Source organism: Mandrillus leucophaeus, unplaced genomic scaffold (genome assembly GCF_000951045.1).
Source record: "Mandrillus leucophaeus isolate KB7577 unplaced genomic scaffold, Mleu.le_1.0 Scaffold279, whole genome shotgun sequence".
Classification (NCBI taxonomy): Eukaryota; Metazoa; Chordata; class Mammalia; order Primates; family Cercopithecidae; genus Mandrillus; species Mandrillus leucophaeus.
In genome coordinates this window covers 1,211,650-1,233,843 of record NW_012102909.1, presented here as the reverse complement: position 1 = coordinate 1,233,843, position 22,194 = coordinate 1,211,650, and the positions used below count along the sequence as shown (strand labels likewise).

The following is a 22,194-nucleotide window of genomic DNA, read 5'->3' as shown; positions in this document are numbered from 1 at the left end:
AGAAAACATTCAAAAGCTACAACAGTAGACTAGACCAAGCAAAAGGCAGAATTTCTGAACTCGAATACAAGTATTTTTAAATAACTCAGCCAGGCAAAAATAAAGAAAAAAGAATTAAAATGAATGAACAAAGTGAGTCATTTGGAACTACATAAACCAACTGATATAACAATTCTAAATACATATGCACTCAACACTGGAGCACCCAGATGCATGCAACAAGTATTACTGACCTAAAACTGAAAAACAGATTGACAGCAACACAATAATAGTGGGGACTCAACACCCCATTCTCAGCATTACCCAGATCATCTAGACTGAAAGTCAATTAAAAAGTCTTAAATTAGACTTTACACCAAATGGGACAAATAGACATTTACAGAACATTCTATACAACAATTGCAAAATATACATTCTTCTCAACAACACAGGGAACATTCTCCAAAACAGGCCATATGTCAGGCCACAAAACAAGTCTTGGCAAATTTTTAAAAACTGAAATCAAGAATCTTCTCAGACCACAGTGGAATAAAACTAGAAATCAATACCAAGAGGAACTTCAAAAACTATACAAATACATGGAAGCTAAACAACATGCTACCGAATGATCATTGGGTCAATGAAGAAATTAAGATAGAAATCTAAAATTTTTTTAAACAAATGAAAATACAAAAACATACCAAAACCTGTAAGCTACAGCAAAAGCAGTGCAAAGAGGGATGTTAACAGCATTAAATGCCTACATCAAAAAGTAGAAAGAGTACAAATTAACAACCTAATTTCAAACCTCAAGAAACTAGAAACTAAACAACAACAGACCAAACTCAAAATTAGCAGAAGAAAAGAAATAACAAAGATCAGAGCAGAACTAAATGAAATAGAAACCAAAGAAACAATACAAGGGATCAACAAAATGAAAAGTTGGCTTTTCAAAAAGATAAACAAAATTGTTAAACTTCTAGTTAGACTAACCAAGAAAAAAAGAGATCCAAACAAACAAAATCAGCAATGAAAAAGGAGACATTACAACTAATACCATCGAAATACAAAAGATCATCAGAGATTATTATTAGCAACCAGATGCCCACAAACTAGAAAACCTAGAGGAAATGAATAAATTCCTAGAAACATATACTTCCCAAGATCGAAGCAGGAAGAAATAGAGTCTGAAGAGACCAACAATGAGTAGTGAGATTGAATCAGTAATAATAAATCTTCCAAAAAAGAAAAACCCAGAACCAGATGGATTTACAGTTGAATTCTACCAAACATACAAAGACAATCTAATACCAACCCTCCTGAAACTTTTCCAAAAAACCGAGAAGGAGAGAATTCTCCCTAACTCACTCTACAGGGTCAGTATCACTCTGATACCAAAACCAGACAAGGACATAACAACAACCAAAAAGAAAACTACAGACCAATATCCCTGATGAATATAGACTCAAAAATCCTCAACAAAATACTAACAAACCAAATCCAACAGCACATCAAAAAAATAATACACCATGATCAAATAAGTTTTATATCAGGAATCTTTGACAAAGTCTATATGTATACGATTCAATATACACAAATCAATAAATGTGATACATCACACAAACAGAATTAAGGTAAAAACCATATGATCATCTCAACAGACACAGAGAAAGCATATGATAAAATTCAGCATCTGTTCAGAATAAAAACTCTCAACAAACTAGGCATTGGAGGAACGTGCCTCAAAATAATATAGGTCACATGCAACAAATGCACAGCCAACATCATACTAAATGGGAGAAAGTTGAAAGTATACCCTCTAAGAACTGGAACAAAAGAGGGATGCCAACTTTCACCATTCCTACTCAACAGAGTACTGCAAGTGCTACCCAGAGTAATTAGGCAAGAGAAAGGAATAAGAGGCACCCAGATTGAAAAAGAGGAGGTCAAATTATCCCTACTTGCTGATGATGTGATCTTATATCTAGAAAAACCTAAAGACTCCACCAAAAAACTCTTAGATTTGATAAATGCATTCAGTAAAGTTTCAGGATACAAAATCAACATACAAAAATCAGTAGCATTTCTATACAGCAATAATGATCTAGCTGAAAACAAAATCTAGAAGGCATTCTGATTTACAATAGCTATAAAAAATAAAATACCTAGGAATATATTTAACCAAGGAGATGAAAGATCTCTACAAGGAAAACTGCAAAATACTAACAAAAGAAATTGTAAATGACACAAACAAATAAAAAAATTCCATGCTCATGCATTGGAAAAATCAATATCATTAAAATAATCATACTAGCCAAAGCAATCTACAGATTCAATGCAATTCCTATCAAAATACCAATGCCATTTCTTCACAGAACTAGAAAAAAAATTCTAAAATTTATATTTAACCAAAAAAGGGCTCAAATAGCCAAAGCAACCCTAAGCAAAAAGAACAAGGCTGGAGGCATCATATAACTTGACTTCAAATTATACTACAAGGCTGTGGTAACCAAAACAGCATGTTACTGGTATAAAAACAGACACATAGATCAATGGAACAGAATAGAGAACCCAGAAATAAAGCCACAATGTATAGTCAACTGATCTTTGACAAAGTCTATACGAACACACCCTGGAGAAAAGACACCCTTTTCAATAAGTGGTGCTGGGAAAATCTGATTGCCAAACACTGAAGACTGAAACTGGAGCCCTGTCTCTCACCATATACAAAAATAAATTCAAGATGATGAAAAACGTAAATGTAAGATCTGAAACTATAAAAATGCTAGAATAAAACCAAGGGAAAACTCTTCTGGACATTGGTCTAGGCAAAGAATTCATGACTAAGGCCTCAAAAGCACAGGCCACAAAAATAAAAATAGACAGATAGGACTTAATTAAGCTAAAAAACTTCTGTACAGCAAAAGAATCAACAGAGTGAACAGACAATCTACTAAATGGGAGAAAATAGCTGCAAAGTATGCATATGATAAAGGACTAATATCTAGAATTTACAATGAGCTCCAATAACTCAACAATAATAAAACCAAATAATCCCATTAAAAAGTGGGTGAAGGACATGAGCAGACATTTTGCAAAAGAAGACATACAAATGGCCAACATGCATATGAAAAAATCCTCAACATTAATAATCATCAGAGAAATGCAAATAAAACCCACAATGAGGTAGCATCTTACACCAGTCTGAATGGCAATTATCAAAAAGTAAAAGTAACAGATGTCGGTCAAGATGCAGAGAAAAGGGAACACATACACTGTTGGTGGGAATGTAAATTAGTTCAACCTCTATGGAAAACAGTATGGAGATTTCTCAGAAAACTAAAAATGAAACTATCATTTGATCCAGCAATCCCACCACTGGATATATACCCTAAGGAAAGAAAATCATTATAACAAAAAGATACTTTCACTTGTATGTTTCTCACATGATTATTATAATAGCAAAGATATGGAATCAACCTAACTGTCCATCAACAGACGATTGGATAAAGAAAATATAGTATATATACACAATGGAATACTTCCTGTTCAGCCAAATAATAGTAAATATGACATTTCAAAGAATGAAATCATGTCTTTTGCAGCAACATCAATGGAACTAGAAGTCATTTTTAAGTGAAACAAGGCAGACACAAGAAGACAGATATCACACGTTCTGACTTATAAGTGGGAGCTAAGTAACGTGTACACACAGACATAGAGTATGGAATTACGGACAACAGAAACTCAGAAGGATGAGAGGATGGAAGGGGGTGTATGATGAGAAATTACTTAATAGGTACAATATGTGTTATCTGGATGATGGGTACCCTAAAAGACCTAGCCACTACCACACAATCTATGCATGTAACAAAATTGCACCTGTACTCCATAAATTTATACTAATAATAATAATTTGAAAAACACAAGACCTGTTTCAGGACCTTAAAACTGGGTTGGGTAAAGGAGAAAATGTAATGCATTGTTTCCTGGCTCAGCAATAGCCTGAACAAAACCTCAGATGACTCATCTCCGGAGGAAGAGGACAAAAGCAGGTCTGGACAGAGTGACGATTTGCAATTTGGACTCCTTGCTCCCTGGAGATGGGACAAGGACCAGGTTTCAGTGTGGAGATCCAGAGAAGGCATGCCTGTCTTACTAAAAGGAGGGAGTAGTTTGGAGGAAATGGGCAAGAGTAAGCTGAGAATGAGTTTTCAGAAGTCACAAGCCCTTAGGAAAGGGTGGCAAGAAATTAGCCCACTGATAAGAAAAAGGCTGAAACACCAGTGTGCTGCCCTCTAAGGTGAGAGGAACACTCAGAGCCAGCTACAGGCAGGAGAAGCCCTGAGGAAGAAGTTGGGAATGCCACGAAGACCATGTAGACCATCTCTCCAGTCAAGGGAGAAAAGAAGCCCAAAAGGGGATGCAAACCAGAAGCGGTATCAGCTCTGCACAACTGTCACCAGAGTAACTTCTAAAATTTAAAATTGGGATTCATTCCCTAGGGTGTACAGATGGGCTACAGGTGTCTGAAAATATTTTGCTGTCAAAAGCAAAATTGTTTGTGTCTAGGTATTTTTCTGGGGAGAGTTTCTATAGCTTTCATCAGATTCTCCAAGGGGGGTCTTTGTACCATAAAGAGCTTCACCAAGACTCACCACTGACATACTTGGAGAAAGATAGTATAATTCTAGAGGGTACAACCCATTTACTGAATAACTTCTCAGATAAGTTGATCATCATCTAACAGAGGAGAGCCTACTGAGGGAGCAGAACATAGTGCTGCTATGGGAAAATGACGTCATTCTTTCACCTATTAGATTAATAAATCTCTATTGAGCACTGTTTAGATTCTGGTATACGGTACTGTACAAAAAAAGAGAAAAACAATTCCTGCCAAGTAGATTGAAGCTCTCCTTCCAGTGAGGGGAGTCTAGCTAGGAACAAAACAAACGAGTAAAATATTTAGCACATTAGAAGAGGATATGTGCCAAGGAGCAAAGCAAGGCAGAACTGAGGGATAAGGAAGGGATTCAGTGTTAAACAGAATGATAGAGGAAGGCTTACTGAGGTGATGTCTGAGCAAAGACTTGAAGACAGTAAGGGACCAAGCCATGCAGCTGCCTGGGGAAAGAGGATTCCAAGCAAAGGAAACAGCAAGTGCAAGGACCTGAAGGCAGGAACACGGGTAGGATGTTTGAGGGGGCTGGTGAAGCTAGAGTGAAATGAGCATAAAAGAGGGTTCTAGAAAACAAGGTCAGAGGGGAAATGCGGGAGTGGGGGCGGCGGGCAGACTGTGCACTATAAGATCATTATAAGGCTTTGACTTTTACTCTGAATGAGAAAGGAAGCTATTGGAGAATGCTGAACTGAGAGGAATCTTGATATGACAGGTTTAACGGGCTCACTCTGGCCACTCTGTTGAAAACATTTTGTAAGAAGGTGGGGGTGAACATGTGGAGATGAGTTTCAAGGCTAGTGCTGTAATTTGACAAGAAAGGATTCCATCTCCGTCGGGTTGGTAGTGATGAAGGTGGTGGGAAGGGAGCAGGCTCTGGGTGGAAAAGGCCATAGATAATTTCACAAAGGGCTAGAAAGAGGTGGCAGCAACATGTCTCAGCGACTTCACAGTATTTGGGAGGCATGACCATCTAGTCAACCCATGTTAGAGGTTCTTTCCAAGTGGCAATGTGCTGTGGCAAAGGAGCGGACCCATGGGACAGGTCGTTTGTCCCTTTAAGACCAACATCCCTAACTTACAAATAGTAAGAACACATTTCTGATTTGCCCAGTGGCCTCAAATGAGACTCTATACTGTCTTAAAAATGCCCTCACGTTCTGGGATCTATGATTTTGGATAGTAACTTTAAATACGGCTGGGCACAGTGGCTCATGCCTATAATCCCAGCACTTTGGGAAGCCGAGGCGGGTGGATCACCTAAGGTCGGGAGTTGGAGGCCAGCCTGGCCAAAACAAGGTGAAACTCCATCTTTACTAAATATACAAAAATTAGCTGAGTGTGGTGGCACATGCCTGTAATCCCAGCAGCTCAGAAGGCTGAGGTAGGAGAATCGCTCAAACCCAGGAGGCAGGGAGGTTGCAGTGAGCCGAGATCGTGCCACTGCACTCCAGTCTGGGAGACAGAATGAGACTCCATCTCAAAAATAATAATAATAATAATAATAATAATAATAATAATAATAATAATAATCTGAGATGCTGCATCAGAGGCAACACTGTTCTTTGAAAAGTAAGTGGTGTTGCACTCTGATTTCCCCTTCTCTGGACTTTCCACCGCCTACAGGACTTATGCTTGACTTGCTCCTCAGGTGGTGGTCTTGGGGTTCGGTGAGGGTGAAATCCCCATGTGTATCATGACAGAGTACAGCAGTTCACTATGACAAGGCTCAGTCAAGCATCACAGTAGTCACAGAACCCAGTGAAAGTACACGGATACCATTTTGACTCAGAGAGCAGGTGCATGATTAGGCAACATCCACTACCCTTGTCTATGCAGATAGCTTAAAACACTGGACTGGAGAAAACAGAAAAGGGTGGCTCACAATCTCATAATCCAGCACAATAAGGATGGTCACAGCTAAGATCTTCCAGCATGTTGGCTAATTACGTACCTGCAGGTCATGTGCTCCCAGAGAAACAGACAGGGTAAAATCAATGCTAATGTCCCCTTTCTTGGTCCCAGACTCTTACAAAACCTCTTGGTAGCTCCTGCTCTTGGTTTCTTTGAGAAGCTAATGTGTTTAACCAGCAAATCTCTCTTGGCTGTTTAACATCATTGGATACAATTTCTATTTGTAACCAAATAAACTCTGACATGTATCAATTAACATTCCATAGCAACTTGGGGAAAATGCTTAAGCCATAAAACCAAAGGTACTAAATTGCATATAAATTTTAAGTGTGTCATTCTGAAAAAAGTCTGTAGATGTAAAGAGCAGATGAAAGCAAAACACAAAAAATGCCTCTGGTGGAGTATTTTTTCTTTACTCTCCACAACATTATTGTGGTATTCTTGAAATTTCTGAAATAAGCTGTTGGCCAATGAAATAAATATTTAATATTCAAACTATGAAAGCCTCCCTAAATGATTTCCAAAATAACAGACCACACAGTCAATACATAATTATGTATTTAAGGTTATCTGGAGTTGACACAAGTAGGAGTGCTCCTAAAAAGTTGAAGGAAAATGTTAACTTGAGAACTGTCAGTTTTTTTCATATTTTTGTAAAAGGAGGGAAACATACTAGATTCATATGTTTGTTAATTTCAGATGGTTTTTGCATCTGTTTTCTTTAGTCAGGACCCTCCTCAAATGTGGAAACATCACCAGGATTCCCAGAGAGCTCTAATTCTTGAGTTGTGAAACCCAGAAAAGTGTTGAATGCTGAATTCACTGTACACCTGCAAGACTTGAGACACAATTCCTGAACCTTTCCCCAGTCTGATCATCCTTCTTTTGGACAGCAGCTTTATTTTCCTGCACTGACTTACGCAGCCTAACTTACGCTTTCAGCATAGCTCTTGCCATCAGTTCCCAGAACCAGGCCGACTCGTGGTGCTGTGTGAGCCAGTGCTGCTGGGGACGCAGGGTCAGCTCATCCAACCCATTCATTTTACAGATGAGAGTACTTTGACCCAGAGAGGAGAAAGGACTACCTCCAGATATCATACACATTTACTCAGTGCAAAAGACTTGCCTTCCATCCATTAATTTGGAGATGGCTCTTTGAGATGACCCGGGTGGTGCAGGGGGTGGGAAGCTAGAAGCTCTGAGCCCACTTTTCCTCCACATTTGACAGAGGACTTGGCCATGGGCATGCAGATAACTGTTTTCTGGTTGTCTCCCTTGAGCACTGCTCAAGGAGCTATCACATCTGGAGCTACTTCCTACTCCCTGAGATGTCATAGGCACCTGCCCAGGAAAGCCTGCAGGGGTCCTTACCTCCACAGGGTGTGCCAGCAACTCTCCTGAGGAATTTAACCCACTCCTCCATCTCTGCCTGGGAGCTGGCCATGAGGACATAGGAGTCCTGTCCCATGCGATTCTGGTCCCATGAGGCTGGAGGAAGAAGTAGCACTTGTGAAGGTCTTAGAGTGATAAGGGTATGAGAGCAAGGGGAAGGGAAGGGAACAAGATCTAAATTGATTTCTTGGTTCAGTGAATCACTACCAGCCAAACAACACAAATGTGTTGTCTAATTATCCTCAGTGGACCTGGATATCCGGGCACTCTTACTGTTTTTGCTGAAGCTCTAACTCTACAGACAAATCATTGAACACAATGGTTTGCAATTGGCGTAGCTGGGACTGAGGGCTGCTTCATTAAGAGGACAGAAGTCATTTCCTGCCAAAAGGAAAAGGCAGTTCGTGGTGCAGTTTCAGCATGGAGGAGACAATTCAGCCCATAAAAGTTAGAAGACCTTAGATCATCACGCCAGTCACGGATACTTTCCTAAGCTAGCCTTGAGCTCAGTTGCGGGGGTAGGGTAGGAGATGACAACCTCAGGTGGGAGTGACAGTGAGTACATGTGTGCTTTTTTCACAAAATTCGTGCTTGGTGTTCATATTTCTGCTCTCCTGACCACACAAGACCTTGCAAATGTAGGTTCTCAATACTCAGTTAATGGATACATGAAACTTGTTAGAACTTTCTTTACCATTTTCACTTCAAACCTAAGATTATAGATAGGTGTAGTGTTTCCTCGGTTGGTGTTCTCAAATGGACAAAAAAGGTGGGAGAAATTGAAGGCAACAGAGAGCAGGGAGAAGGAGATGAAGGGAAAGAATGTGGGAAAGTGAAAACTAGGGAGAAAGAAGCAAGAGAGGGAAAAGAAGAGTATCAAATACAGGTCTTAGACCATGAAGTTAGTCAGATCTGAGACTTGAACTCTAACTTCATCCATGGACCTGCTTGCAAATGGAAATCCTCAAAGTTGAGATTTTCTTTAGTTGGTTAAAATAAAAAGGTCTTAGCGGGGACAAGAAAATAATAGTGATCCCTTTCAATTATGGGATACTATTAAATTTCAAAGTGCCTTTGTAAGCATCAACCCATTCTTCTCACAATGGCAGGCCATCTCCCTCAGAGAGCTTGTTCTAGCTGAGTAGTTGTGCCTAAACCTGTATTTCCCTGCAGGGCAGGAAAAGACTTTCAAATCCCCTTTGGTTCTGGTCTCTTGGACCTATCTTAACATCACTGAGCCTCACCTTCCTTCACCCTTTGGGATAACCTGATTCTGAATCCATCTTGTCATTGGGTCATCAGCTTTTCTGACTGGAAGGCTCAGTCCATTAAAACCCTAGGCATTGAGAGTATCCTGAGAACTGGGTGTTTTCAGAAGTAAAATGGTAAGTTAAAAATACTCAGGGAAGAATGAAAAGACCCTCTAGGAATTGCAATATCCCTTTGAAATAGAATAAGGAGTTAGTATTATTTCCATTTTATAGATAATAGAACTGAATCCCAGGGATGCAAAAGCACCAGTCCATCAGTATGCAGTGAGTTGCTGCCAAATGCAGGGCAAGTCCGTCGGTCTCCTTACTCCCATGAAAGATTCCACTGGCCCATACTGCTTCTAAATGTGACCTTGGACAAAATTTATCTGGTGTCTTTTCCCCCTCTCTCTCCACCATGCCTCAACTCCAGTCAATATGTTGTTAAAACATGCCTTCTCAGTTTACTCTGAGTCCTGGGAGGTCGTTTTGTTCTGTCATGAGCAACCCCACTGGGAAACACCCAGGTCTCAAGATGTTCCTGAATGAAGAGGACTTCCATGGACTAATTCTTCTGGTTAGGAGAGCTGATGACCTGATGACAGGATGATTGAGAATCAGGTTGTACCAAAGGGTGAAATAATGTGAAGCTTGATGATATTAAGATAGGTCCAAGAGACAAGAACCAAAGGGGGTTGGAAAGGTTTCTGTTGTATTTGGGCATAATTGGGGTGCTAGGACAGACTTTCATTAAGAGGAATTGACTGACATTAATACAAAGCTCATGAACAGCAACTCTGACCTCAGGCACAATTTATCTGACTTAAACACAGCTTGTTCGACATGTGTTACCCATTGGGCTGTTTCTCTTGTTGGAAATGGGCATCTCTTCTTTTCTTAATCTGCCTGAGGAACTCCTGTCCATTCTTTAAAACCCAACTCAAATGTTACCTTTTTTAGGGACCTTTCTTCCCCCTACTCCAAGTTGAGTGGGGAGTCCTTATTCAACATCTTGTTCTTACCTCCATCACTGCAGTAGCTAAATTGTCTTGAGCAATAGTTTCCTTACAGGTGCAATGGAGATATTATTTAATATGTCCAAAACTGATGCCCTTACCCCCCATACCCTGAAAAAACTTGCTACGTGCACAAATCTCAGCAAATCCATATTTTCCACTGTTTAGGCCAAAACTTTGGAGTCAATGTTGATTTCTTTTTCCCACATCCAATTAATTAGCAAATGAAGCCCTCCCTACCTTCAAAATGTGATCAGAAATTGCCTACTTCACAGCCCTTCATCATTGCTATCTCTGACTTGGATTCTTGCAAAAGCCTCCTCACTAACCTCCTTGCTCTGCCCTTGCCCCTACTACTTACTTTTATTTTCAATTCAAAAGAATTTTAAAACATTAGTTATGTCATGTCACACCTCTGCTCAAAACGTTCCAGTGGCTTCCCATCCTTCTAGCAGAAAAGCTAAAGTTCTCACATTGCCTACAACTGTCTATGAAATCTGTGCCCACCCCTGAGCAAATGTCCTATTTTTGTCTCCTGCCATCACTTCACTCTAACCACACTGGCCTCCTTGACCTTCCTTGAACATATGAAATAGACTCAGAGACTTTGCACTGGCAATTTCCACTTCCTGGAATGCTCTTCCTCCAGCTGTGCTCTTAGCTGACTCCCTCATTACCTTCAGATCTGTGCCCAAAGGTTACCTTCTTAATGACACAAACTCTGCCGGCTCTGTTCACAATAACCAGTCAACCGTCTCAGCCAGCACCTTCTCTCTCTTTGGTTTAATTTTCCCCATAATTGTTATCCTATCAGAAAAACTACATAATTTGCCCATATATTTGGTTTGCTGCTAGTCTCTTCCCACATAAGGTGCATGCAGGCTGCTTAGTTCTTTGCCACATTCCCAGTCCTGCAATAGTACTTGGCTCATAGGAGATGCTCAATGAAGTTGTTGTATAAATGAGTGACAACAGATCATAAAGTGGTATGAGAACTAAATGAGATAGCATATGCAACAGAAGGAACAACCTCTTATCCCTAGTGATTCCCTGGGGTAGGAGGAGAATAGATAGTTATTCTATGAAAGGTCAGTAGCGAGAGGGAAGCCTACCCTAAATTGTTGCCTGCCCTCAATTAAAAAAAAAAAAAACTAGCATGACTACAATTAAAAGTTTCTGTGTGGTGTTTGTGCAAATAAAACTGGTGATCACAGAGAGAGGATCCTATCTAGGAAGCCCATTTCTTATACCAGCATTAGCTGCGGAGAATCATCTTGCAAAAGAGGATGATAAAAAGAGGAACTCAAAATTCTCTGTTATAACATGAAGGATGTCTCACTTTAGGGTTGGGTGGAACCTTGGAAGATGATGGTATCTTTATGAAAATGTTTTCCTATCTTATTATTACTTTAGAATTATTTGTCCTTATGAGATGTGTGTGAGGTGTGTGTGTGTGTGTAAGAGAGAGAGAGGCCGGGTGCGGTGGCTCACGCTTGTAATCCCTACACTCTGGGAGGCTGAGGCAGGTGGATCACAAGGTCAGGAGATGGAGACCATCCTGGCTAACACGGCGAAACCCCATATCTACTAAAAATACAAAAATTTATCCGGGCGTGGCAGTGTGCACCTGTAGTCCCAGCTGCTGGGGAGGCTGAGGCAGGAGCATGGCATGAACCCGGGAGGCGGAGCTTGCAGTGAGCCAAGATTGCACCACTGCACTCTGGCCTGGGCGACAGAGCAATACTCTGTTTAAAAAAAAAAAAAAAAGAGAGAGAGAGAGAGAGATAGAAAAAAAGAATCTGAGAATTCCTCTAGCAGGCCAGGAGACTGTTGCAAATATGAATGATAATGAGAGAACAAATCTTCCTCCTGCACTGGTATAGCAATTTGAAGAGTAGGTATTTTTGGTGCAAAGCCCACAGTGAATCTTCAGCTGGATCTCTCAGTAGGGTTACTCTAGATTGAAAACCCAGGCTTTAGGACACACATGTTACCATGGATGGTTGTGTCCCATGAATTGCACTGGGAGAGGCATCCTAAGAACAGAATAACCTTTGTGGAAAGGGAGAGAGATATTCCTAGTGAGGAGAGACTGAAAAAGCAGGCTTTCCTGCTTTTCCTCTGAAGAGAAAGAGAGGAAGATAGACCTTCAGATTAAAAAGCAAGGGAGGATGGGAACAGTGTCTCACATCTGTAATCCCAGCACTTCAGGAGGCTGAAGCAGGTGGATTGCCTGAGGTCAGGAGTTTGAGAGCAGTCTGGCCAACATGTGAAACCCTGTCTCTACTAAAAATACAAAAATTAACTGGGCATAATGGCATGCACCTCTAGTTCCAGCTACTCGGGAGGCTGAGGCAGGAGAATTGCTTGAACTGGGGAGGCAGAGGCTGCAGTGAGCCCAGATCGCACCACTGCCCTCCAGCCAGGGCAACAGAGCAAGACTGTCCCCACTTCAAAAAAACAAAAACAAAAACAAAACAAAACAAAAAAAAGCAAGCAAGACAGTGCCCATGAGGGGACCATCTAGGAACTTAAAAATTTTTTAATTTGTATTCTATAAATGGTCATAGCCAAGTTTAGGATTTCTTTTCTGCATTATAATTATCTCTAGATTATTCCCAAATATCAAACACTGATATGACATGCACTGTATCAAATGCTTCACATTGATTTCCTTATTTAATCCTCACTATCATCATTATTATCCCCATTTTATAGACAAAAAATCAGAGGCAAGGAGAAATTAAGTAACCTCTTACACAAATAGTAAGTGCCAGGGTCAGGGCAGGCTGGCTCCAGACTGGACACTTCTAACCTCTATGCTATGCTGCCTTCTCCATCAACTTTCTTAAGCACACAGTCACCTTGTGTGAGTGGGAAGGAGAGGGGGAAGAAAAGAGGCACTCAGGGGCTGCGTGGCCTCCCCTGCTGTGGTCAGTACAACAGTAGCAGCAAGGCTACACAGTCAGATTAACCTCTAGTCCCAGAGCCCCTGGCAGGGCTAGGGCTAGCATAGGAGCAAGAGACAGGGAGAAGGGTGAAAGCATCTCAGCATGGCAGATTCAGGAGCATGACCCAAACTCCCCTTGTTCCAAATGCATTCGAGGAAGGAAACTCTTGATTTGAAAGAGGCACCCTCCAATGTGCCAATCATGTGTGCAATGGTGAGATGCAACGGGTGGAACCATCTGAGGCTGTTGACTTTTTATAATTTTTGACCCTTCGAAACGGCAATTTCACATGGTTCCATTTACATTTTAACTGTTAAATTTAATGACCTACTCACCTTCTAGACTGAGTTCATTTTAGTGAGTAGAGAAGGTGCACTTTTCATGTGCGCTCAGTGCCTTGTACAGTACCTGGCTCCTAGCACACACTCATGAAATGCTTACAGAGTTGAACAAAATGCTCACCTACTTATTTCATGGGCATTATTCAAGCACTTGATACTAGTTAATAAACTGCAATAGCTTCATTAACTGTATACAGAACCACTGTGGGTTCTCAATAGGCTGGTTGGTTAGTTAGTTGAATGAGTCTCCAAATATAGCTTTGACTTCTAGAATCCAGAAGTAAAATGGGAATTTTACTTCTGCATTGCACCTCTGTCCTACCTGTTGTGGCCTACCTGGAATGATTTCAAAGACAAACTTCCCAGCTTCTTCTGGGTTTGTGGCGATCTCCTTGATTGTACTTCCTGGTAGATGCATGCAGCCCTGAAAGATAAAAAGTCAGGCCTTAAGGATAAGCAGCAATTTAACGCCTATAAACTAAAATTGAGTTGGAGAACAGATAGGATAATGATGGGATGGGGTGGAGAGTAGGAGGGTAGGGACACGGGAAGCTAGCCTCCCAGTTTTAATGGGGCCCCTTCTGCTGCTCAGGCCTCGGGCAAATTAAAGGGGAGCTATTCCAGAGCAAACCAGATGCCCAGAGAAAGACAAGGTTCTGATATAAGAATAAGCTAAGAGAGTTCCATCACCAGTACTTGCCTCTTCCCACTTTTCCAAGGACCCAACTGCATGGTCAAACGAGACACTTGGTCTTTGTGAAGGCAACGCTGAGGCTGGGGAGACCATACTGCCTCCAGGCTGCCAGAGGGGTTCAGGGAGGACTGAAACACTCAGGTCACCATTTGAGGGGATGGGGTATTGAGTAGCAGGTGCCTGCATCTTCACTAACCACCTCGAATGTATTATTCATTTAGTTCTTCCAGCAGGCCTCCAAGCAAAGTATCATTATGCACATTTTATAGGTGAGGAAAAGAGATCAGAAAGCTTCTGTAATCTACCCAAAGTTATAGAGCTAGTAAGTGCCAGAATAGTAGTTGATCTCAGAAGTCAGTCCAAAGCCAGCGCTCTTCACCATCAAAGCTGAGGTGGTGGGAAATGGTCCCACCACCAAGCCCAGATCTATGAAGGGTGACTGAGGGTTTAATAGGATTTGTGACCTCTTATACACGGATATATTATCAGAAAAACAAGCCACTTCCACCATGTGTGTGCATGGTGCTTTATCACTTACAGTGCATTTCACTTGGGATAATTTTTTTTTTTTTTTTGAGATGGAGTCTAGCTCTGTTGCCCAGGCTGGAGTGCAGTGGCATGATCTCAGCTCACTGCAACCTCTGCCTCCTGGTTCAAGTGATTCTCCTGTCTCAGTCTCTCGAGTATCTGGCACTACAGGCGCCTGCCACCATGTCTGGCTAATTTTTTGTATTTTTTTTAGTGGAGACGGGGTTTCACAGTGTTAGCCAGGATAGTGTCGATCTCCTGACCTCGTGATCCACCCACCTCAGCCTCCCAAAGTTCTGGGATTACAGGCATGAGCCACCTTGCCTGGCCCACTTGAGATAATTCATTAGACCCCCACAACAGCTCCATATCCAGAGCACAGCAAGATTTATCACTGCCACTTTGCAGATGAGGAAATTGACACTTTGAACGTCTAAATGACTGAACAAAGTGAGATAGTTAATGTGCACTGGATCTAGTTATTCAAAATTTATACCTCACTGGCTGTTGAAGGTAGCAGGCCTGGTTCTGAGTTGAGTAAACACACGTCTTTATTTCAAAACAAAGTACGGTTGGAGACGATTGGTGGCAGAGAACACTATAAAGGCAAAAGAGTCTTAAGGATATCTCAGAAGTAAGATCCACTCAGGAGCCTAAGAGAATAAATGTTTCTTGAGGATCTAGAAATAAAAATGCCTAAGACTGAGAAAGAACAAGACAAAAAGGAAGAGGAGGAGGAGGGGAAGGAACAGAAAGGGCAGGAGAAGGAAGAAGAGAAAGAACAAATGGGAGGAGAATGAGGATGAAAGACAAGGAAGGGGAGAAGGGGGAAGGGGAAGGAGGAGAAGAAAAAGCAAATCGGTCTAGAAAATGGAATTCTGCAATTCCTCTACATTCCTCTAATTTTATTATTTAAAAATAACCTCCACCTACATGGTCCTCACCATCTTTAATAAATCACATCAATGCCTTCAGAAAAAACGACCCTGAGGTTGTGCTGCTGAGCTACTTTGGATGAGTTATGGTGCCAGAATAAAAGGTCTTGTTGCTTTAAGACAGGACAGAGCACTGTCTGGTAAGGAGAGAAGGAAAGGGCAATCGCAGAGGTGTCTGCCCCCCCTAAGTACCCCTCTAAACTGTCATTTGGTACCCAAAATCATTTCATCAGAAATCGTAACAATAAAATACTAAAAATATACATGCCATGTATTGAGCAGTCCTAAAGTGTCTAACTCTATGCTAATTGCCCTGAATATATCAGCACATCTAATCTTCATAAGAAGTCTAGGAGGGAAGGACTCTTATTCTCCCCCATTGGAGAAAGGAAGAAGCAAAGCTCAAAGAAGTTAATTAGCTGACCCAGGATCACAAAAGCTAGATAATACGAAATCTGTGATTCCAGCCTCAGTCAGTGTGATTCCAGAATTACAAATAAGGCTTCACTTACAAGTCCCACTTGCTGAGAGAAGTAACAATCAGAGTTAAACATGTTCACACCAAGGTGTAAATGACTAATTCCTCGCACTCAGCATGAGAGCCTTGAACTTCATAAATGGCAAGAGGAAGACAAGTAAGAGGAAGAGACACCAGTAGGGGTGAAGATGGGGACACTAATGGGGAAGGAAGAATTGTTCGAGGAAGGGAAGGGCCCAAGTTGCCCAGAGCCACTTTCATGTACTTAGCAAGTTGACTGGGGTGAACTCTGTATAAAGATGGAAGGACGGAAAGGTTTATGCAGGAGGCCACAAGTCCTTCAGCAGTAAAGCAATGGAGACAGCTATGGCAGTGAGGTGCCAGAATATCTAGAATTCTCTAGCTATAACTTTTAAATCTATTATAAATTCAGGTAGAACTACATTTTAGCCCAACTCCTTGTTAAAGCATTTTTCAAAATGTTTATATTGGCTCATGAGAACTTAACTGTTATATTTTAAGCCACTTAAATACAGCTATTACTAAAATTTAAATTCTATAAGCTTACAATGAAATATTTTCTACTAAAAAGGTGAAGATACTTAAATTTTACAACTTTCTGATTCTTTACTATATTTTGCTATCATTTCTGCCGTTGTGGTTACTTCCATCTATTCTATCTGTGTGGTGGAAATCCTATACAATGTGGTTCTATAGTATGTCTCTTCTCAACTCTGAGTTCAGTGATATCACGTTGGTAGCTTGCATCAGTCATGATGGGAGCATCTGCTGCACAGAAATTAGCAAATGTTGCACTTCAATCAACTCTCCCATCAGAGGGCCCATTGTTAACTATTTACCGGCACGCCGCTGATAGACAACCACTTGTGGCGATGCCTCAGAAAACAGACAGATGAGACAATGGGACCACGGGTCTACCCTACTACTAGGATTGTCTGAGACCATCATTGTAATAGAAACTTGAGGGCAATAAGCTGAGATTCTGTTCGAAACAATTTCCCTGACAAAGAACTTTCTAGAATGGTTTATATAAAGCTAGTTGATGGACTTACACAGCCTTATACTGTTAAAACCAGACAGGATCTTTCTGAGAACTCAAAGAAAAAATGCACAGACTGCCTTCTATAGGGCCACAGGATTCCCCAAAAGCACATACAGGAAAGTCTATCATACACAGTTCCATAATTTATTTACATTCTCCTTTGTCAGACGCTAGGTCCAATGTTTTTCATTATAAATAGCATTTAATATTCTTATTATTTCTTTTGGAACTTCACAGACCCAGAATCACTGTGTCTAAGGGTATGACAATTTTTTGTGTTTAATAAATCTGGCCAAATGACTTTCTAGAAAGGTTGTACCAACCGACCCACACATCACCAGTGTAAGTGAGGGCCCTTACGCCTGATGCTTCCAAGATTCTTGTGATGTTTCTGTTTTTTGGTATCTTGGGGGATAGGATGTTTGTGTGCATTCTTTTTAAATTTACAACTATTACACTTAAATTATAAAAATATTTTTAAAGAAACATTAAAAATTGTATGTGTAACCCCAGTATTCAGAGATAACCACCGTTAATACTTCTGTGTATGTCTTTCTAGACCTTTTTCTATAAATACAGATTTATGATATTTTTTCCAAGAATGGGATTAGTATACACATCACCTTCTGTTGTAAAGTGCTTTTCAAAGACAATATTATGGACATCTTTCTATTTCAAAAAGTATTAATTAGGAGCATCAATGTCTGAATTGTATTTTATTGTATAGACATGTAAATGTAGCCTAATATAAGTTAGCCCCTACCACTGGGCATTGCTGTCATATCACTAATATAAACAATGCTGTGGGGAATCTACTTAATTATTGCTTGTGATAATAGTACAGACATCAGCCCAAATTCCTAACAGCGGACAATTAATTAAATAAATTATAGAGCATTCATATAATAGATTGTTTTGACATAACTAAGAATTATATTATAGAGTCATATTTAGTGTTGGGGCCAATATTCATGAAGTATTTTTAATTTTTTCATCAAATAATATTTATTATACTAATTTTGCATTTATAATAGATGAGTTCCTAAATACATACGTATAGGGAAGGTTGAAAGTAGAGGGGATGTAGGTGGCTATTTCTTACTGATGGGATTGTGAATAATTTTTAAAGCTTTTGTAATGAAACTATACATATCAACATGCAGTAAAATACACTATTCTTTCTAAGAAATTATTATTTTATTCCTAAAGGTTTTATTTTTCTATTTTTCATATCTGAAATGAGTGTTGGATTTTATCAACGCATTTTTCAGCCATCTATTGAAGGGTTGTGTGGTTTTGCTTACTTGACCTATTGATCTGATGTATTACATCAATAGATCTCCTCAAAATAAATTATCCTTGTCATCCTAGAAGTGTTACCTAATTATCTCAGGCTAATTTAGTCCTGAGAAGGCTTTGGGTTTCTTCCTCCCAGAAGTAAAGAGGAGAAGCAAGAGCCTTCAGATATTTATTTTACCCTTTGACATGAGTTTATGTTTTTACAAAACAGTTTTTTACACCTGCTTTATATCATTTGATCCTGTGACAAATGCAGGCCAGGTAGTATTGTCTGATTTTATAAAAGAATAAAGAGGGGTTCCGAAAAATTAAATAATTACAGGGCCAAACAGTGGTGGAGCCAGGAAAAGAACACGTCCTTTGATATAAAGTGCGTCTCACCCTCTACACTTCATGGAAACACACTCAGCTGCCCCTTTCATTGATGTGGGGTGGCCACACCTTACTGCCATCTCCCTTACACTCTGCAGATAGGAAGGCTTTCTCCATCACCTTAAGACATCAACTATCTTAGCCTGGAATTGCTTGGCTTTAATAAGGTCTGGGGTGTTTATAAAGAGAAGGAAGGCTGGTTACCATGGACAGAACACTAGGCAAGAGCCCAGTCTGTGGTGGGATCCCTGTGATCCTCTTCTGGCCTCTGCAGTGACAGACACTCAGAATTCAGAGCCCTTAAGTGGAGGAACTGGTTAACCGAGTCCTGCTGATGTGTAATGGATTCTCAAGCCTGCCCTTAAAGAAAACTGTCCTCTTCCAAAATGACCTTTTCACTTTAGTCCCATCCACCCCCAATATCTACACACTTCTTGTCCTCACCTTTCTCGGGATTTTGTTCTGACTCCAGAAGGTTCTAGAGTTGGTCTTGCCGAATAAGCTCCTTCTGGCCAAACCCATACTTCCGTCTCCACAGACATGAGTTCTAGGTGGGTGACCAGCTGTGCTGGATGCCCTGAGACATCCAGTTTGCACCTGGGATCCTGGCGTAATTGTTCAGAGCATCCTCTTTTATTCTCGCACACCACAATGGCCAGAAAAGCAATGAGGTTGGCCAAAGAGACCTAGGCTCAAGATTTAGGATTAAAGCCCATTCTCACAGCCTTATCCACTGCATCAGGAAATCCTGTTTGCTCTACTTTCAAAGTATATCCAGAAGCTGACCATTTTCCTCCAGCCCACAACTCCCACTGAGCCCCTAAACATCATAACCCCATACCTAGATTACTTGAGTCTTCCCCCTGCTCTATTTTTGAGCACAGTAGCTAGAGCTGTCTTTTTACAACTTAAACCAAAAACTGTCACTCTCTGCTCAGAGCCCTGCAATGCCTCCCTGTGGCCCTCAGTGTGAATGCTCAGGTCCTTACAGTGGCTTGCAGTGCCCCAGCAGTCTGTGCCCCTGACCCCTGACTGCCCTCTCGCTTCTCAGACCTCATCCCCTCTGATTCCTACCTGCTAGTTCTGCTCCTACCACAGTGCCCTCCTTGCAATTCCCCATCCAGGCCAGACATGCTCCCTTTGGGGCCTTGGCACCAGCTGTTCTCTCTCTGCCTGGAACACTCTTTCCCCCAGAGATCTACCCAGCTTATTCCCTCTCCTCTGTAGTTTTGATCCCAGTGTCACCTGCTTCATGAGGTCATTTGACCATCCTTTTAAAAATTACATCTTCCCTTAACTATTGACACCTGCTAGCTCATCCTATTTTTTCCTCACAGAACTAATCTTTTTCCTAACAAATTACATACTTTTCTTATTTGTTATGCTTATGTGTCTTTTCCTCCATATTCTAAGTTGTGTGTGGTAGAGATTTTTATCTGTTTTGCTCATAGTTTATTTCAAGTACTTAGAACAGTGTCTGGCATATAATAAATGCTCAGTAAATACTTACTGAACAAACAAATCAATGAGTCCCACAATCGGTTTTCCTGAACCCATATCCACTTTCTCTGAACCCTTGACTGAGTGTCACCACCATCACCGCCCTGTTGCCGGTCTTGACTTAGAGCCACGTGTAGGAAACTCCATAATGCCCATCCTGGGACTTCCTAGAGGACCACTCTGTCATCTTTGCAACTCAGTTTATGTATCTAGAAAATGGTATAAAGGAAAAAGCAATTTCCTTTCCAATGGGTGTGTCTGGTCCTATTAAGAAGGCCCCTGTGAGTTTAAATGCAATCCCAGCGGACTCCAGGCCCGCCTCCTCCGTGCCTTATGAACGGGACAAACAGCCTGGCTGGTACCTGGGGCTTCGTGTCCTCTTCATCCTTGTAGTAGTAGAGCTGCTGTGCCCTCAGCACAAAGTACCTCTGCTGCCAGTTCTTCACGATGGACCTCTGCTTCTTCAGCCAACCCATCTTAATGGGCCTCTCCAGCGGGTTGGGGGTGGACGATGGATGGAAGGCCGCCATCTGCTCGCCAGTCATCACACTCCTTGACCGAGCTATAGAGAGGGACAGACAGGGCGACTGACTGAGGGACATGGGGCAGTGAGCAAAGAGTGGGCAGAGAGGAGGGAGGAACCCCAGAGGGGCCGAGAAGCGAGGGAGGCACGACAGCCAGGTCCAGTTCAGGGGTCCGGATCTGAGCCAGAGAAAGTTCCCCCTGAGCCAGAGAAGCAGCCGAGGGGCCAGCTCCCGGTCAGGGCCAGGCCAAGAACAAAACCCAGGCGGCGGCCAGTGGCCTGGTACACAGGCAGTCCGGCACCGCGGCGGGCCCCGTCATTCTGCAAAGCGAAAGGTTGGCTGGAGCCTTCTGAAGAGGAAGTGGCCACAGCATCTGACAAAAGGTGCTTCCTTTTTCCTGCGTGGGAGTCAGTATCTGACAAGAGAGAGGAGAAAATAATGCCTCACTCTGAAGGCTCGGGGTGAGTCCCACGCAGCTGCAGAGGCCGCCGGAAGCTGCCCGGGCACTCTTCCACAGCGGCCGGCTAGAGGAGGGGCCACACGCCACAAGCTGTGCTAGCTCCCACCTCGCTGTCGAATGCAGGCCTCCTCCAGCGGACCCCACTCAAACCCCAGCCCCCGGCCACAGGGCCAGACTGCAGGGAGTTGGCACCTTCTGAATTCTCCTGCCCAGTGCCATTCTGTCCCCTGTCCACGGAGAGTATCCCAGCCCTTTATGCGGTACAAGCAGCTCGCTGCTGCTGCCTTCCCATTACCTTTACAGTTAGGTTGTCACTGCCAATAGAACTCAGAAGCAGGATTTGAAGCCAGAGCCCCTTGAACCTACTGCATGGTATAATTGGCTTTTATTTTCACACAGGAAGTCTGCCTGTCATTTGATTAAGTGCAGCCTGTACCTCCACATCTTGTCTCCATGGTAACTCCCACCCAGGGCCACTCTCTCCTTTCCTTCCCTACCCAGCGCTCCATCGATCATCCTGGTCCCCATTCAACACTTCCTTCTGAGCCCCACCTTCCTTCTTTCCCAGCCAGTTCAAGGATGCCCTTGTCTCCTTGGACTGTGCTGCCCTCCACACTTGCTAATACCCAGTGTCTGCACCCCTCTACTTCTGCCAAGTGTTGCTGGAGGAAGGCTCCATCTTCCAACCCCCTTTTTCAGGTTTTGTCCGTCCCTGGACCACTCACGACACAGCTAAACTAAGCCATCAACTCTACTCTCACCCCATTTCATTTCACCTGATTGGAGACTAGTTCTACCTTTCCTGACATTTTTTTTTTTT

The 22,194-nt window shown here is 41.9% G+C and overlaps 1 protein-coding gene across 2 annotated transcripts in view; it reads right to left on the bottom strand.

Annotated features, from left to right (window-relative positions):
• Window positions 1–22,194, bottom strand: part of ARHGAP25 (Rho GTPase activating protein 25) — a 90,975-nt gene that overhangs the window by 30,615 nt on the left and 38,166 nt on the right. Inside the window, exons 2-4 of one of the 2 annotated variants that reach the window (XM_011984999.1) lie at window positions 20,753–20,952; window positions 13,858–13,945; window positions 7,943–8,059 (exon numbers count right to left, since the gene is read on the bottom strand). In XM_011984999.1, the coding sequence (XP_011840389.1) occupies window positions 7,943–8,059; window positions 13,858–13,945; window positions 20,753–20,952 (405 nt within the window). The remainder of the gene's footprint in view (window positions 1–7,942; window positions 8,060–13,857; window positions 13,946–20,752; window positions 20,953–22,194) is intronic. The other variant, XM_011985000.1, reaches the window with a different exon arrangement.